Source organism: Podarcis liolepis, assembly GCF_965112155.1.
Source record: "Podarcis liolepis genome assembly, chromosome: 8".
Taxonomy (NCBI): Eukaryota; Metazoa; Chordata; class Lepidosauria; order Squamata; family Lacertidae; genus Podarcis; species Podarcis liolepis.
The window spans coordinates 87444931-87462403 of NC_139560.1; the positions used below are offsets into that span (position 1 = coordinate 87444931).

General features: G+C 41.3%; 1 protein-coding gene across 2 annotated transcripts in view; it reads left to right on the forward strand.

Annotated features, from left to right (window-relative positions):
• The window catches only part of CFAP61 (cilia and flagella associated protein 61), a 139340-nt gene that overhangs the window by 44249 nt on the left and 77618 nt on the right, over positions 1-17473 (forward strand). For both annotated transcript variants that reach the window (XM_083519052.1, XM_083519053.1), the window contains 6 exons: positions 968-1007; positions 4190-4329; positions 9049-9175; positions 9488-9565; positions 10668-10874; positions 16405-16539. In XM_083519052.1, the coding sequence (XP_083375178.1) occupies positions 968-1007; positions 4190-4329; positions 9049-9175; positions 9488-9565; positions 10668-10874; positions 16405-16539 (727 nt within the window). The remainder of the gene's footprint in view (positions 1-967; positions 1008-4189; positions 4330-9048; positions 9176-9487; positions 9566-10667; positions 10875-16404; positions 16540-17473) is intronic.

Genomic DNA, 17473 nt, shown 5'->3' on the forward strand with positions numbered 1-17473 from the left:
CCCTGAGCCCTCCCTCCTGCTCGCATTCCCTCAGAGACCCACTCCTCCCCCTGCTGGTCCCTGCTTCAGCAGTTGAGTCTCTTTCATCCTGCCTGAGTCCCTCCACCACCTGATGCTCTGATGGCAGTTCCCTGACACGCGAGCTTCGAAACCCAGAAGTAACCTGTTTCGGTACTTCCGGGTTCAGCGCAGACCGCAACCCGCAGCGTTCACAACCCGAGGTATGACTGTATATTTTATATTTTTGTTTTCTTTAGTGTTTACTGACTTTTATTTATTTAAAATGTATAAGATTAAACTTCCCAATCAGTCAAACCAACCAACAAAAACCATGGTGTTTTAAATGGAATCCCAACCCGTAATCCGGCAGCTGCATTTTGAACCAGTTGAAGTTTCCAGGTCATCTTCAAGGACAGCCCCTTAGGAATTGAGGTTGCCACCAGCCTGTCAGCACTTGGGTCGTCACTGAGGCAGAGGGAGCCATTCTCTTCCTTGCCTGCCCCTATCCATGGTCCTGTTCAAAGCACTAATAGCTATGAGGCGGTTCCTTCAGCCTTCTCTTCAAGTGTTCTGTCCCCTCCCAATGCCTATGTCTCTACCTCTGCATCTCCGTTTATCTTTCATGCTGAGAGAGCAGGCCTGCCCTCCTGCCTTAATTTCTTTCCCACGGAAGCTTCCTGCTCATAGAGGTGGTCTGTTTGGTCACTGTGAGAACAGAATGAAGGGCTAGGTGGGCCTTTGGTCTGATCTAGCAGTTCTCTTATGTTTTCAGAATTGGGATCCTGGCCAGCAGCACAACCTCACTCCAACTTGAATAAGGCTTATCATCATCTTGATGTATTGTTTTGTGTAGTTAAAGCTGCACAGGTTGGAGAATGCTTTCTAGAGTAGGTAGGAGTATTATAAAATAAATACTGCACAGTGGAAAAGTCAAGATTTTTGTAAAATTATTTGTTTTTATTTGCAGGTCATTAGATTTCATGAATTTTGTTTTCAACCTTTTCCCAGTAAGTATGTACATTTTCAAAGCCTTTGCTTTGCAATTTATGAATGAAAGCAGTTTACCAGACATTGTACTTGCTTGAATTGAGCCAACTTCCTTTTAGGGGAGCAGAGAAATGGCAGGATGATTTTAAGGGCTATTGCAAGGATTTGCTAGTGCACAAGTCAGAGGGATTGCAGTGCAAACCAGCAGAGAATAAACGATATCGATCCTAGGATAATGGGTTTCAGACAGAGCCAAGGGGGTTGAAATGACATTTCCTCCTTCTCTTCCTACCCAGCTTAGCTTCCAGGCATCCAGCTACTAAACTTCAAGGGAATTTTTTCTGGTCTCCAGCCCTTAAACCCTAACACCCATTTCCATTTCCTAAAATTTCTTTTGTGACTGCTATCTCCTAGGAGACCAGAGAATGTCTCTTATTACCTAAAGTATGCCTGTACATACCTGAATGTGCAGAGTCTGATACAGAGGCATTTTTTTGCATGCAAGAATTCCAAGCTTCTGCGGGGGGCTGCTATATTTATTTTTAAATATATGTTCCACTCCCCCCCCCCACCCAATGCAACCAACAAAAATCCATAAATGCAATCAATTTTCATTTACAATATCACAGCTCTCGTGCTTGTAGAATAAAAATGGAAAATATACAAGTGGAGCAGGGTAACAATTTAATAGTTGAGGGTGAATAGTTTCAAGGTTTTCTGGCTCCCTTCAGCTACTTGCCCTTCCATATTTTAGAGCACAATACAAGGAGCATGTGGCTCTGGCTCCATCCAGCTGGACAGCACGTCCTCAGTGCCCTCTTATACTCCTGTCTCCAGAGTCCTGCCAAAATCAAACACTGCAAAATAAGCCAATGGCCAGTCAGTTCCCCTGGGGAGGTGAGACTTACTACACTTGAGGTTCACTTGGATTTTGGTGCTTACAGAGACAACAGCAGGACTTGAGGAGCTTTCCAAGGTCATGCAGGTGCTTTCGATTCCTGTCAGATTTCCTCTATAAGCCTCAGGCTCTCACAGGGCTGTTGGAAACCTTTAGACTCCCAACTCTCATCAGCCCCAGCCAGCATGGCCAGTGGTCAGGGATGATGAGAATTGTAGTCCAGCAATATTTAGAGCAGGAATGGGGAATCTTTTCAGCTTGGCAGGCCAAATCCTTATTTCCCCCATCACTGGCAGACCACTGAAACATGGATGGGGCTGCTCACCTACATCACCAAGACACCAGGTAACAATTTTTTTCTTCCCCCATGTTTTTCCAGTTTCCCCAGGCCATGCTGCAAAGGAGAATCCAAGCAAGGGGGTTCGTTGATATTGCCTCCAAGCTCTGCTTTCAGCACAGATTGGCTAGACTCCAGAGTTCCCAGTTGGAAACTCCTGAGTGTAGCCAAACCCAGTGGGGCTTGAAGTCATTGCCAATCAGCCTCACAGGCCAGAGGTTCCCACCCCGCTCATCTAGAGAGCCACAGGTTCACCACCACTTTTTAAAATCATCTTTTCTCATTTCCTAATAAAATAAATGGAAGTCATATTATCAATTTTTAAAAACAAAACCAGATTCAACATTGTGTAACGGAAATAAAGAATGTAACTTGGATGCTTCCCAGTGGCATAGCGTGGGGGGTGCAGGGGGGGCCGGCCGCACCGGGCGCATCATCTGGGGGTTAGGGTTAGGGGGCGCAAATTACTTGCCTTGCCCCGGGTGCTGACAACCCACACTACGCCACTGATGCTTCCTGCTTCCACATTTTGAATATACCATAGAATTCCAGACACAAGATTAGTGGCAATACAATATGCCTGAATGGCTTGGTACCCAAATAGTTAGATAAAATACAGAAACACTAACAGCAGAAAACCTCTGTGGCTAGTTACATATTCAGTTACAGATTCTGTGTTCAAGAACAGGTCATAATTGTGGAAAGTGAAAATGAAAAGTATGTAGAAAGTATCTCTATTTACTGTGGACTGAAATATTTATTTTCAAATTCAGCCTTTTCCAAATGGACAGTTTTTTACTATTTCATAAAATGCCTGGTAATTACTAAGGACTATATGTATTACAAAATATTATATTTGTATAAATACACTTAATCTCTGTGGAAAACATGTTCTCATCAGGCTAATGTAATAATAAATAATATGTTTTTATTTATACCCTGCCCTTCCCGGTTCAGGAAAACCAGGCTCAAGGTGGCTAACAACACATTTAAAACACTTAATTGATGCTACCAAAAAAAAGCATAAAATACGGTATAAAGCGTACATAACAATAAAATCAAAAATCAATTTAGGGGGGAAATCCATCCAATAAATATTAGATGATCACCAGGGCTAGCTGGCTAAATCAGTCCCACTTGGGCCAGCGAGGAGACCAGGGGAGAACCAGCTGTGGGATCCCAGGGCGGGCAATCTTCACAAAAAGGGGAGGGGGAGGGAAGGGAAGGGAAGGAAGGGGAATAAAAGATCAGGCTAGGTTCAAATTGAAAGCCCGGCGGAATAGTTCTGTCTTACAGGCCCTGTAAATCCTGCAGGGCCCTGGTCTCATTGGACAGAGCATTCCACCAGGTCAGAGCCATCACTGAGAGGGCCCTGGCCCTGGTAGAGGATAATGTAGTATAATGTTCTCCCGAGCAAGCCCCATTGAAATGAATAGGAATTGTGCAAGAGCACAGCCAAGAGCACCATGCATTTTAGTGGGGTTTGCCCGGGAGAATTTCACAGTGAATTGAGCTCTGTAGAGAATAAGGGATTAAGCAGATATTTCATTCCATTTCACTTTTAATTTATATACTGCCTTTCTATATTACGATACACAAGGCGCTTATGGAACTGTGACTGCTTTCCCGCAGTTACTATTACACTTCTTGTGATTTTATGAAAATGAGGTGAATATATAAATCACATTGAGTCCTTTTTTCATGCATTATGGCTTGGATCCAGAGAACTGCTTGTGCAGCAGGATTCCTCCTGCTACCCCTCCCCATGGCAGTTTCCTGCAGCACATCCCATCCCATCCTGGAGGGTCCTTCAAGAGCCTGAGCAAAAAGGAGGAGTTGCAACCCTGCTTCTTTTGATCCCATTCTATATGTTGCATATAATATTGTCTTTCCCTATGTGTATTTCCTTAAACAGCTTACATTTTTTTCCATTTTTGTGGCCTAGTGTGGTCTATTATTTCTTTCAGGACAAAGACTTCTGCATTATCTCAGTTCCACATATGGTGCCTGAATTTTATCTGATCCAGAATTTTGTCCGGGTTATACCCTTTAGCAGCTGTACACTGGATCAAGAGCTCTATGTGTTTCACCGTTCAGGATTACTCAAGTTAGTGGCACATTTTGCTACTACAGAAGATTTTGTGGTATTGCTTTTATATGAGTTGTCACACCATTTTATTTTTACTCCATCAGTTTATTTCTTTTTATAGTCTTTGCTAATCAGTTGCTTTGTTTGTGGGAAACAAATTATCTATAAAAAGTTCTATTGCTAGGGTCTGTATAATTTAAAGGGGTTTCTTAAAGGATTTTAATAGTTATTCTGTGGCAAAAGAGTTGGGTACTTTAAGCAAGATAAGCATTTACCGGTAAATGAAAAGACAAAAGTGAAAGCATTATAGGCAAGAGTTGGATTGACTATAAAGAACTAGACCACCTAGTTCGCGTATAAAGATACCGTATTTTTCGCCCTATAGGACGCACTTTTCCCCCTCCAAAAATGAAGGGGAAATGTGTGTGCGCCCTATGGGGCGAATGCAGGCTTTCGCTGAAGCCTGGAGAGCGAGAGGGGTCGGTGCCCACCGACCCCTCTTGCTCTCCAGGCTTCAGGAAGCTATCCCCCCAGCCCGGCAAGCTCCCAGAGTGATACCAAAGCTGCGCGCAGCTTCACCATCGCTCTGGGACCCGTTCGGGGGGCTGGGGTCGGGGGAAGCTCCGGATTCCCCCACCCGCAGCCTCGCAAGCTCCGAGAGCAATGGTGAGCGTGCGCGCACCTTCGCCAGCGCTCTCCGACCCACTCTGGGGGCGGGGGAAGCTCGGGCTTCCCCCACCCCCCAAAAGCTCCGGGAGCGATGGCGAAGGTGCGCTCACCTTCGCCAGCGCTCTCTGACCTGCTCTGGGGGCGGTGGGAGCTTGGTCTTCCTCCACCCCCAGCCCCGCAAGCTCCGGGAGCGATGGCGAAGGTGCACTCACCTTCGCTCTCGGACCCTTTCTGGGGGCTGGGGGCGGGGGAAGCTCGGGCTTCCCCTGCCCCAGCCCCGCACCGGGGGGGTGGGATAAAAACTTTTCCCTTTATTCCCCCCCCCAAAAAAATCTAGGTGCGTCCTATGGGCCGGTGCGTCCTATAGGGCGAAAAATACGGTGCCCAAGTTAAATAGTATAGTCTCTGGATAAGATGTGAATGTGAGCTGAAAACTAACCAGTAATAGAAAAATTCTGAGTAACATAAAAGCCAATGTCAAGCCCTTAATAATTCCTTCCTGATGAGGAAGTAAAACTAAGATCAATGTGATGTTTTTGTACAGTGAGGTTTTAAAAGACATATGAATAAAAAGTGAGTTGCTGAAAATGGATGAAAAGCAAAGCCCACTGAAGGAAGCCTAGAGAGACAGAGAGAGGACTTGTGAAAGTGCAAAGTCAGAGAGATAAAAGGAATGGCTCTAAACAAAATACTGATTAGCAAAGCTTTTGACAAGGAAAAGTCCTCACACAGAATTTAGAGGATGGCAAATTCAACTCTAGGCCTGCTACCTAACAAGAAGGGATGAAAAATAATACATAACAGGGTGTAGGCTGAAATGCTTAATGGATAAAGGTAAAAGTACCCCTGCCCGTAGGGGCCAGTCTTGCCAGACTCTAGGGTTGTGCGCCCATCTCACTTAAGAGGCCGGGGGCCAGCGCTGTCCGCAGACACTTCCGGGTCACGTGGCCAGCGTGACAAAGCTGCATCTGGCGAGCCAGCGCCGCACACGGAAACGCCGTTTACCTTCCCGCTGGTAAGCGGTCCCTACTTATCTACTTGCACCCGGAGGTGCTTTCCAACTGCTAGGTTGGCAGGCGCTGGGACCGAGCAACGGGAGCGCACCCCGCCGCGGGCAATTCGAACCGCCGACCATACGATCGGCAAGTCCTAGGCGCTGAGATTTTACCCACAGCGCCACCCACGTCCCCGCTTAATGGATACTTCTCTTCAATTTTGACAGCAAATCATCATAATAATGTCAAATGAATTCGGCTTCTAGAATGAGTTGATTCCTTACTGAGGGCAAAATAAACATAAAGAGGCTAAATATATCTCTTCTCTTAGTCTTTCATTCTCATAATGGGTCAGCTTTTTATGTACATACCAATTTTTCAGGTATTGTTCTACCCATTTTCAGCTGCTTATTACTAACTGCATGTACAGAAACTCCCTGTATTTTGTGAATATATACTGGGGAGGTAGAAGTAGTCAGTGTTTGACATCCAGAAAAATAGGAGGAAAGTATCAAAAGATGTCATAAAATGTATCCTGTACTATATTAATAATAGATAAGCAACCAATTCTGATTTATAAAAATTTCCCATGTTTCAGACTTACTGCTCTTTCCAACTCAGCAGTGTTTCTCACATACAACCTCTACTCTGTGGAAAGTTTGCAAAAGGAAAATAGCATTGAAAAATAGTAGCAACCTCAAAATATGCTCAATAACTTTCCCACAGTAGTTCTTTTATGGTGCTGTTTTGATGTTTTTGTGGACTAGTAGAGTTCTTGCCTCTTTAGGCAAGGAAACAACCGCAGACGTAATGATGCATGTACTACTGGTTTTTTACTTATTATTTTGCCAAACATTCTATCTGTGTTAACCTCTGATGGCTCAGTCATTTGATGGGCAAGGATCAACAAGTGGTAAAATGAATGTGTGCCAACTCAGTCTAGATGACTCCCTGGTATATAAATAATAATGGAGTCTACAGAATGTGCTCTGCTGCTTGTCAATGAAAGGTTAGTGGTTTATCCAGACATAAGCAGGTACCTAGGAGTATACCTACTACAAATCTTTGAGCACTAGATTTTAGGGAAATATGATTTGTAATAAGTACAGTTGATCAAAATATGCAATTTTATTTATTTTTTTATAAAATATTTATTGCAATTTTAAACAACAAAATTAACATCAAACATATAAGAAACAGAGAAATTCAAAGTAAGATTATAAGAAAAAGTAAGAATAAAAAGAGTAAGAGTAAAAGATAAGAAAAGAAATTACAAATATTCATAAATCATGTTTTCATAATCTTTGGACTTCCTCACATCACCCTCCCCTGCGTTCTCAGTCATATAGTTAAATACAGCAATTTGTTACCTTACTTCCATTTCTTATTTTATAAATCTCAAATATTCAATTCCAACTTTATATATTTTGGTCATAAATTAACCTGCTAAATTTGAACATAATATTTCTTCAGATTTCACAATTTCCCTAAACATCACCTATTCTCATATGTCTTACACTGAGTTTACTGCGGCCGTGTTACCCTCATTTGTGCATACTCCTAACATTCGTACAATTTATAATGTTTCTGTAAATAGTCTTTAAATTTTTTCCAGTCCTCTTCCACCGTCTCTTCTCCCAGATCTCGAATTCTGCCAGTCATTTCAGCCAATTCCATGTAGTCTATCAGTTGCGTCTGCCATTCTTCCAGAGTGGGCAAATCCTGTGTCTTCCAATGCTTTGCGATGAGTATTCTTGCTGCCGTTGTTGCGTACATAAAGAAAGTTCTATCCTTCTTTGACACCCCTTGGCCGACAATGCCCAGAAGAAAGGCCTCTGGTTTCTTAAGGAAGGTATACTTAAATACCTTTTTTAATTCATTATAAATCATTTCCCAGAAAGCCTTAATCCTTGGGCACGTCCACCAGAGGTGAAAGAATGTTCCTTCAGCTTCCTTACATTTCCAGCATTTGTTATCGGGCGAGTGATATATTTTTGCCAGCTTGACTGGGGTCATGTACCACCTGTATATCATTTTCATAATGTTTTCTTTCAGGGCATTACATGCCGTGAACCTCACTCCAGTGGTCCATAACTTTTCCCAGTCAGCAAACATAATATTGTGCCCAATGTCCTGTGCCCATTTTATCATAGCTGATTTGACAGTTTCATCCTGCGTATTCCATTTCAGCAGCAAGTTATACATTTTTGAAAGTACCTTAGTCTTAGGTTCTAACAGTTCTGTTTCGAATTTCGATTTTTCCACCTGGAAACCTGTTTTTTTATCCAAATTAAAGACCTCCCTGATCTGAGCATAATGTAACCAATCTCGCACTTTATCCTTAAGTTTCTCAAGGCTCTGCAATCTCCAAGTATCATAAAATATGCAATTTTATTTAGCTACTTTTCGCTGTTCTTGAATGGAGCAGCCAAGCATCCATCAGTTCAGCCAGCAGTATGCTTTCTTTGGGTGAGATGGCCACGTGGTACTTGTAAGAGTGGGTGAATATTTAACAAAGTTATTGGGCGTTGTGCTGATCTGGAAGGATTTTTGAATTAGAGGCTCCATCTTTGAACACTGATATCTAATATGCGCATTTTAGAATCAAGTGGTGGTTATGTTTCATGAGAGAAACATAACAGTTACATTTAAAATGGAAAGTATTAATCCAGAATTGGTTCATAATGCTTGGCATGTTCACAAATACCCAGTACTTTTCAGAGCAAGTGGAGAGATGCTCAGACATTCATACACCAAAATTCAGCTCCCAGAATTCTTTGAGAGAAGCCATGCCAGTTACTGATCTCAAATTGATGTATGTTTGTTTATATGTACACTGTGAGGTGTAAGAATATTGAATCTAACTTCAGCTTTTTGTCTAGTAGAGAAGCAACTCAAACCAGCATTAAAGGGTTTTAAGTGACTTGATGTCACTGCAGTGTGATAATGCAGTACCAAAACCAAAAATTTCCTGGTGATAGTCACATTTGGATATTTAAGCCTGGAATCTGAGACAATTTGTAGATGCCATTGTTTGCTGCATATACAGGATTTGGGTTTATTTCTCTAACAGGTCCTTTATTGTAAGACCAGCAAGAACCAGTGATGTCGCCGGTGTTGAATTACTAATCCAAACTTTGAAATTGAACAAAAGTATATTGGATGACCTAAATGGCTACATATTGGCACGAAGAGATCCAGTAAGTTGTTACACTGCATTATATTGCTTCTGTTTGAACTTTATTGTGAGAGTGTTCAAATAGGAATCTACTCATTTGTGTATGCTAAACTGGCAGTCTTCAAAATTGCTGCTATACTAAACCAGTGTACAGAAGACACCTTTCTGGTGCAAAAAGTAAAATGCCCTTTGGGCCTTTTATATTATTATAATCCATGTCAGAGTGTACTGTGTGGGAGGGGAGCTAAGATGAGATGGGTGTTTAAATAAAGAACATTAATTAAAGTATCAGAGTAGAAGAATGTACACCAAATCTTTTGCTTTGTTTTTTCAGGATGGAACACCAATTCAAGCATTTGTAGCAGAAGTTTTGCATCAAATTGTTGGAATATCAGTTATTAGAAATGAAACGGTATATATTCTTATATGCAGATTTTTTCCTTTTTGATGGAAGGATTTAGAACACTAAATTAATGTTAAATGTTCTCAAAGTCAGGAATGTTTTTATTCAGATAAACATTTTGAACATTCGCTTCCTTCCACAGCTAATGTGTGATGTGTGAATAATGTTTGAACAATCCTTAGTTAAAGGAGAAAAGAAAAACAGGATTGCTGGAGGAGAAAATTTTGTATATCCCAGCAATATACAGTTTTTCTCATCCGCAATCTTGTTCTTCTTTAAAACAAAACGAGGCACTAATTTCAGAATAATATTTACCATACAAATGCAATTTGTATGTTTTTGTCCCTTTTTTCTTGAAAAACAGAGATTCAAGGTGATTTATTCTGTCTTTAAACAGAAGAAATAGTTTTGAAATGAATTATTATTATTTGCTCCCCTTTGCTATTTTACAAAGATAAGGAAGTTTTATAAAGGCAGGCAGGATCCATCTAAGAAACTGAGTGACCTTGCCAGCAATTCCTTGTTAAATTCCTTGTTAATATGGTAGAAAACCATATGACTTTAACTCTGGATGATATGGAATGCAATATCTTTAACGGTATATTAATTGCTTCCAACAGTTAGGGGTTTCCTGTAATTTGGTAATGAGGATCAATCCACAGTTTCTAGTAAGCCAATAACTTGTCTTTTTAAATATAGTTGTAAATAAAAGCAATACTATGTTGTTTTTTAAATAAAAACCCCCACCTCTACCAATATGCTTAATTTTTAATAGTTGTCCATAAGGTCTTGGTTTTAGGTCACAAAACAGCTAGACATTTTAAATATAGTGTGCAAATAAATGCAATACTGTTTTTAAAAGCTACTGTTTCATTTTTAAAAGCTACCTATATGGTCTCATTTTACAGTACAATCAACTGGGAAATGATCTGCACAAATCCCACTGACATGGAACTTGTGCAGGAGAGTTTCCTGGTGTATAGTTACTTCCTTGGTGGTAGTGATCTCTCTTTCTTGAAAGAAAAACGAATACAAATATTTGCATTATAGCTGTTCCAAAACAGAAGCACAGCTCTTTCCTTAATCAGTATATTGAATTCATGTTTTCCAGGATATAGAATATATTCGCTCACACTACAACATTGAAGACTTTATTTATTTCAGTCATCACCAGCAGGAAGAGCATGGTCACCTTTACCATTTTGCACTGAATCCAGTCTTTCATCACTATGCAAAACATTTTATGAAGGAGATGCTTCGACTAGCCTACAAATCTTGTCTCTATTACCCTATTTATCCTCAGCCTGAAGATGGCAAGGTAAACTATAATCATTTAGTCAAGAAGTAGATTGATTTTATATATGTAAATGTTGCTGATTGGTTTTTAATTTTATTTACTCTTTCCCTTGGGTGTATATAGAATTTGCCAACAAAAATGTACACCTACGTGTAACAATTGGAAACCATTTCTAACTTACATAGTTAGAAATAAATACAACCAATAGAGATTCCCAGGGCTCACACAGAAGGATATATTATGATAATTAATTACTAATTATTAATATTAGATGTATTGTGTATAGTCGCATCTGTTTGTCTTTTAAAATCCACAGAAGTGTGCTTTCTATGTAGAATCCTAGAATTAGAAGAGAGTCAGTTGGTTGTCTCAACTTATTTCCATCAGCAAGAGCTACGTTGTGAACTTTCTTGAAAACCTCCAGGAAAGAAGATTCTTCATGCAGTTCCTTTTTAAATAGTTAATTCTAGGGCCCAACCTTACGTTTATCCAATGAGCTTCTGGGTCACATTCCTTTTAGTGTGCATAGGACAAGCTTTTTGTTTAGGATACTTCACTTCAAAATGGCTCAATAGTAAAGCCTAAAAAAGAATAAATAGCTTTTTCTACATTGTTTTCATTATTGATATTTACTTGCTTAAAATAATGGTATCGACTGGGTTACAATGAGGTTACCTGAGGAATTCAGCTTGCTTTAGCTAGAGCTGTAGTCACATTGATAGCCATTTTAGAGAAATTCCCTATAAAATAAGGGTGCAAACCTGCCACCTAGACATCATGCTTTATTTTTAAACCTTTACATCCAAGTTTCCATACTTGGACATAAATCTGAGGGATAAAAATATAAGGATCACAGATTTCAGTCTGTTCTGCACACACTATACCTTTTAACACACATTCCTTCCCTCAAAGAATTCTGGGTACTGTAGTTTACCCTTCACAGAGTTACAATTCCCAACAACCCTTAACAGACTATAGTGCCCAGAATTCTTTGGAGGGGGGGGGGAGTGCTTTAAAGGAATAGTGTGGATGCAGCCTTACTCCCTCATCTCATACTGAACAGTTGAATGCTCAGCTCTTGACAGAGGACTCTCAAAGGACTTCCTTCAAATACATGACCCCGCACCCTCTCTCATCTTGATATTCATTAGCATTAGGAACCAAAAGGTCATAAGCTTTGGTAGGTCAGCCTCAAATGTTTGAAGATGGACTGATTTTGAACAAGGGCTCAAGAAAATGTCCTTTGTACAAAAAAGACAGTGTAAACTCTGAAGGAATGGGCCTCGATCCAAAGAAATACCTCTGCACATGCTCCCCATGCTCCATTGCCTCTTTTAAGCTCTGGAAAATGACTCCCCTAGTCCCTGGAAGCACCTTTTCAAGGGATGCCAGGAGAAGGGAGAGCAGGACAAGTCTCAGTGCATACATGGAATGTTGCACATGGCTCTTTGGATCACAGTTACCGAGTGCTCTTGCTGTTCGTAGCCCTTTTTAAGATCTCAATTTCAGATGAGCAAGTTACATTTTATGACCTGAAATATTACCGTTACCCTTATTCAGGCATTCAAGCCCTCACACAATTAGAAATACATGAGGCAGGGGGAGTAGGATCATGCTTGCAGGCCCCATCTCTCGCATCCCTGTTGCCTGGCTCTGCCGCCATCCACATAGCAGAGAAAAAGAACTGAATTGGGCAGCCTGTTGATTTGGAACCCTGGTCACATGGGGGAAGCTTATGCTTGTAAAGAAGACTCCTTGCTTCAGAACCTTGTCTGATGTGTGTGTGTGTGTGTGTGTGTGCAGCCTGAGAAGTTGGCCCTCCTTTCCCCTTGCGTAATTCTAATTGTATATGGGATTGATTGATTGATTGATTGATTGAGTGAGTGAGTGAGTGAATGAATGCCTGAATATAACTACCGTATATGCAGCTGAAATGGGGGGGAATTATGCAGGAAAGAAGCATTAGAAATACTTGGTTCTCTTCTACACTGAAGAAAATTAAGTTTTTTAATGGGATGTCATTTCTGTTTAAACAGCAGGTTCCAGACTTTTTTTGGGGGGGGGGACTTTTTTGTTTTTTGCATTTCCTGTTGCTCCCCAACTGTTGTTTAAATGCAGATTATTTACCTAAACTTGCAGTAAGGTAAATGTATTTTTAATCATTTCCTGTATTTATGGAAGGATGGAGATTTTTTCCTTCACGTTTATGCTACTTCATTAACGTTTGTATTTGAATGAAAATGACTTTTTACTTCATGTGCATTTTCTATGTGCATGTTTAACTTCTCCTTTGCCAAACAACCAGAGGTGAACAGTAAGCATGTAACGTCCTTAATGAGCATGGATGAAGATGATTCATGATTGCACTGAAGGAATATATTCCTGTGGGGAAACTACTTGTGCTACAAAATCCCATAAACCAAACCACTTGTTTATCTGTCGTTCCCACTGAGATAGTAATATAATTACTCTCATAAGAGACACGGGGGAATGATTAATGGACTTCAATGTCTGTACACTAATGCGCAAAGCATGGGAAATAAACAAGATGAGCTTGAGCTCTTGGTACAGCAAACTAAATATGACATAATAGGCATCACTGAAACCTGGTGGGATAAGTCCCACGATTGGAATGTAATAATGGGGGGATACAATCTATTTCAGAGAAACAGACCAGACAAGAAAGGAGGAGGAGTGGCGTTATATGTCAGGGATGTGTATACCTGTGAAGAGATCCAAGATTTAGAACCTCAAAGCCAAAGTGAGAGCATTTGGGTCAAAATTAAGGGAGAGAAGAATAACAGAGACCTCATTGTGGGAGTTTACTATAGATCCCCAAGCCAAACGGAGGACATAGATGCTGCCTTCCTGGAACAGATGGCCAAGCATGCAAAAGGAAGGGAGATAGTAGTAATGGGGGACTTCAATTACCCGGATATTTGTTGGACGTCAAACTCAGCCAAGAGCATAAGGTCAAACAGATTCCTCACTGGCCTTGCAGACAACTTCATTGTCCAGAAAGTGGGAGAAGCAACAAGAGGAACAGCCATTTTAGATCTGGTCCTAACCAATGTTGATGACCTGGTTAGTGGGGTAGATGTGGAAGGATCATTAGGCGCGAGTGATCATGCTCTTCTGAAGTTTACTATACAGCGGAAAGTAGCAGCCAAGCATACTAGGACTCAATTTCTTGACTTTAAGAAAGCCGACTTCATAAAACTTAGGGAAGTGCTGGGTGAGATCCCATGGACAGCAATACTAAAAGGAAAGGGAGTTCATGATGGCTGGGAGTTTGTTAAGAGGGAGATAGTAAAAGCACAACGTCAGGCAATACCAATGAGACGAAAACATGGAAGGTGCCTAAAGAAACCAGGGTGGCTATCTAAAGAACTTTTACTGAATTAAGATTAAAAAAGGATGTGTACAAAAAATGGAAAAGGGGGGAAACCACCAAAGAGGAATTCAAACAAATAGCCAGCACGTGTAGACACAAAGTCAGAAAAGCTAAAGCACAGAATGAACTCAGGCTTGCTAGAGAGGTTAAAAGCAACAAAAAAGGCTTTTATGGGTATGTTCGTAGCAAAAGGAAGAACAAAGAAACAGTGGGGTCACTCAGAGGAGAAGATGGTGAAATGCAAACAGGGGACACAGAAAGGGCTGAACTCCTCAATGCCTTCTTTGCCTCAGTCTTCTCCGATAAAGAAAACAATGCCCGACCTGAAGAATTTGGAGCAAATGATTCAGCAAAGGAAACACAGCCCAGAATAACTAAGGAGATAGTACAAGAATATTTGGCTAGATTAGATGTATTCAAGTCTCCAGGGCCAGATGAACTGCATCCAAGAGTATTAAAAGAACTGGCAGATGTGATCTCAGAACCACTGGCAGTCATCTTTGAGAATTCCTGGAGAACAGGCGAAGTCCCGGCAGACTGGAGGAGGGCAAATGTTGTCCCTATTTTCAAAAAGGGGAAAAGAGAGGACCCAAATAATTACCGCCCAGTCAGTCTGACATCAATAGCAGGGAAGATTCTGGAACAGATCATTAAGCAAACAGTCTGTGAGCACCTAGAAAGGAATGCTGTGATCACCAATAGTCAGCATGGATTTCTGAAAAATAAGTCATGTCAGACTAACCTGATCTCGTTTTTTGACAGAATTACAAGCCTGGTAGATGAAGGGAACGCAGTGGATGTAGCCTACCTTGATTTCAGCAAGGCATTTGACAAGGTGCCCCATGATATTCTTGTAAAGAAGCTGGTAAAATGCGGTCTTGACTATGCTACCACTCAGTGGATTTGTAACTGGCTGACTGACCGAACCCAAAGGGTGCTCATCAATGGTTCCTCTTCATCCTGGAGAAGAGTGACTAGTGGGGTGCCACAGGGTTCTGTCTTGGGCCCGGTCTTATTCAACATCTTTATCAACGACTTGGATGATGGACTCAAGGGCATCCTGATCAAATTTGCAGATGACACCAAACTGGGAGGGGTGGCTAACACCCCAGAGGACAGGATCACACTTCAAAACGACCTTGACAGATTAGAGAACTGGGCAAAAGCAAACAAGATGAATTTTAACAGGGAGAAATGTAAAGTATTGCACTTGGGCAAAAAAAATGAGAGGCACAAATACAAGATGGGTGACACCTGGCTTGAGAGCAGTACATGTGAAAAGGATCTAGGAGTCTTGGTTGACCACAAACTTGACATGAGCCAACAGTGTGACGCGGCAGCTAAAAAAGCCAATGCAATTCTGGGCTGCATCAATAGGAGTATAGCATCTAGATCAAGGGAAGTAATAGTGCCACTGTATTCTGCTCTGGTCAGACCTCACCTGGAGTACTGTGTCCAGTTCTGGGCACCACAATTCAAGAAGGACACTGACAAACTGGAACGTGTCCAGAGGAGGGCAACCAAAATGGTCAAAGGCCTGGAAACGATGCCTTATGAGGAACGGCTAAGGGAGCTGGGCATGTTTAGCCTGGAGAAGAGGAGGTTAAGGGGTGATATGATAGCCATGTTCAAATATATAAAAGGATGTCACATAGAGGAGGGAGAAAGGTTGTTTTCTGCTGCTCCAGAGAAGCGGACACGGAGCAATGGATCCAAACTACAAGAAAGAAGATTCCACCTAAACATTAGGAAGAACTTCCTGACAGTAAGAGCTGTTCGACAGTGGAATTTGCTGCCAAGGAGTGTGGTGGAGTCTCCTACTTTGGAGGTCTTTAAGCAGAGGCTTGACAACCATATGTCAGGAGTGCTCTGATGGTGTTTCCTGCTTGGCAGGGGGTTGGACTCGATGGCCCTTGTGGTCTCTTCCAACTCTATGATTCTATGATTCTATGATTCTATAATTATCTTCATTAGTGTCAGGAATTAGCTGCAATCCATTCCTCTGCTCTGAGAGTGTTTATTTATTTTTTGGTGATATTTCTCCTGGATTTAATCAAGAGGATAAAGGATTCTTAAATTCACAAAGCACCGCTACAGACATCTGTGATGCACTTTTATGACATTATCTGCGCTAAAATATAGCTTGTTGTCCTTCAGTTCCAGAATCCCTGTGCCCATTCCCTGACATCTGCCCTTCATTACATGGTTCCCGTGCGACCAAGACGACAGATTGTCTATCCTCTGGAAAAACTTGGCATAAATGCTCCAGCAAAAGAGGTCTCTAAGGATCAGGTGGGTAACAGAAGCAGCAGTAAGCAAAAGGCATAGCTCCAACTAAATGTAGGATTTGGCAGATGGGATGACATTACTGTCTTAATGTTGGTGTGCTGCTTCTTAATTATCTTGAACCTGATGTTCATGCCCTTACTTTGTCGTGTTCTGCTATCTTTTTTTAGCATGTATTTCAAACAGAGAATTGCAACTAGCAGCCTTTAAATTATTCAGAATGTTGATAATAATAATTTAAGTATTTAAAATGGTCAGATTCACAGAATGGATATTTTATCAGACTATTTTATTCTGCAGTTTGATCCTTCCCAGAAAAACAAAGTCATGGGCTTGTAATTTCTTCTATAGCTTCCCCCTCGTCAAAAAGGCCATTTGCACTAGTGAAAAAAGCAGTATCTGACTGTGGTCATAAAAAGAGCTCTGCTGAACCATAGCAGCAAAGTTTCATCTAGCCCAGCTTTGTTTCCTTTCGGTGGCCAAAAACAGATGCCTCTTGGAGCCCACAGCCTCTCTCGCTGTCAGCTCCCAGCAACTCAATGCTTTACCACCTCTGAGGTTGCTGTATAGCCATCTATCTATTTATTTATTTATTTAGCTATGTATCTGCAGTCAGCACTTTAAATAAAAATATACCAATGCTGATTTTGAAAGAAGAGAAAATTCATGTTGAAAATTATGGCAAATAGCTGGCCTATCCTCCATGAATTTGTCTAATCCCTTTTTAATCATGTCCCCAGCCCCAACAAGGGAGACGTGGTGTGCGCATTGAGGATGGTGTTGGATGCAGTAGGTGTGCCATCTGTTGCTGTGCATGTAGATCATTAAATCAGAGTCTCTTCATGTGGCTGTTGGACATGGGGGATTTTGTGCCCCCACAGTTGGCCCTTGCACATCTAAGCGTGGAAACCTATTCCTGCACACAGATTCACCTTTCTCT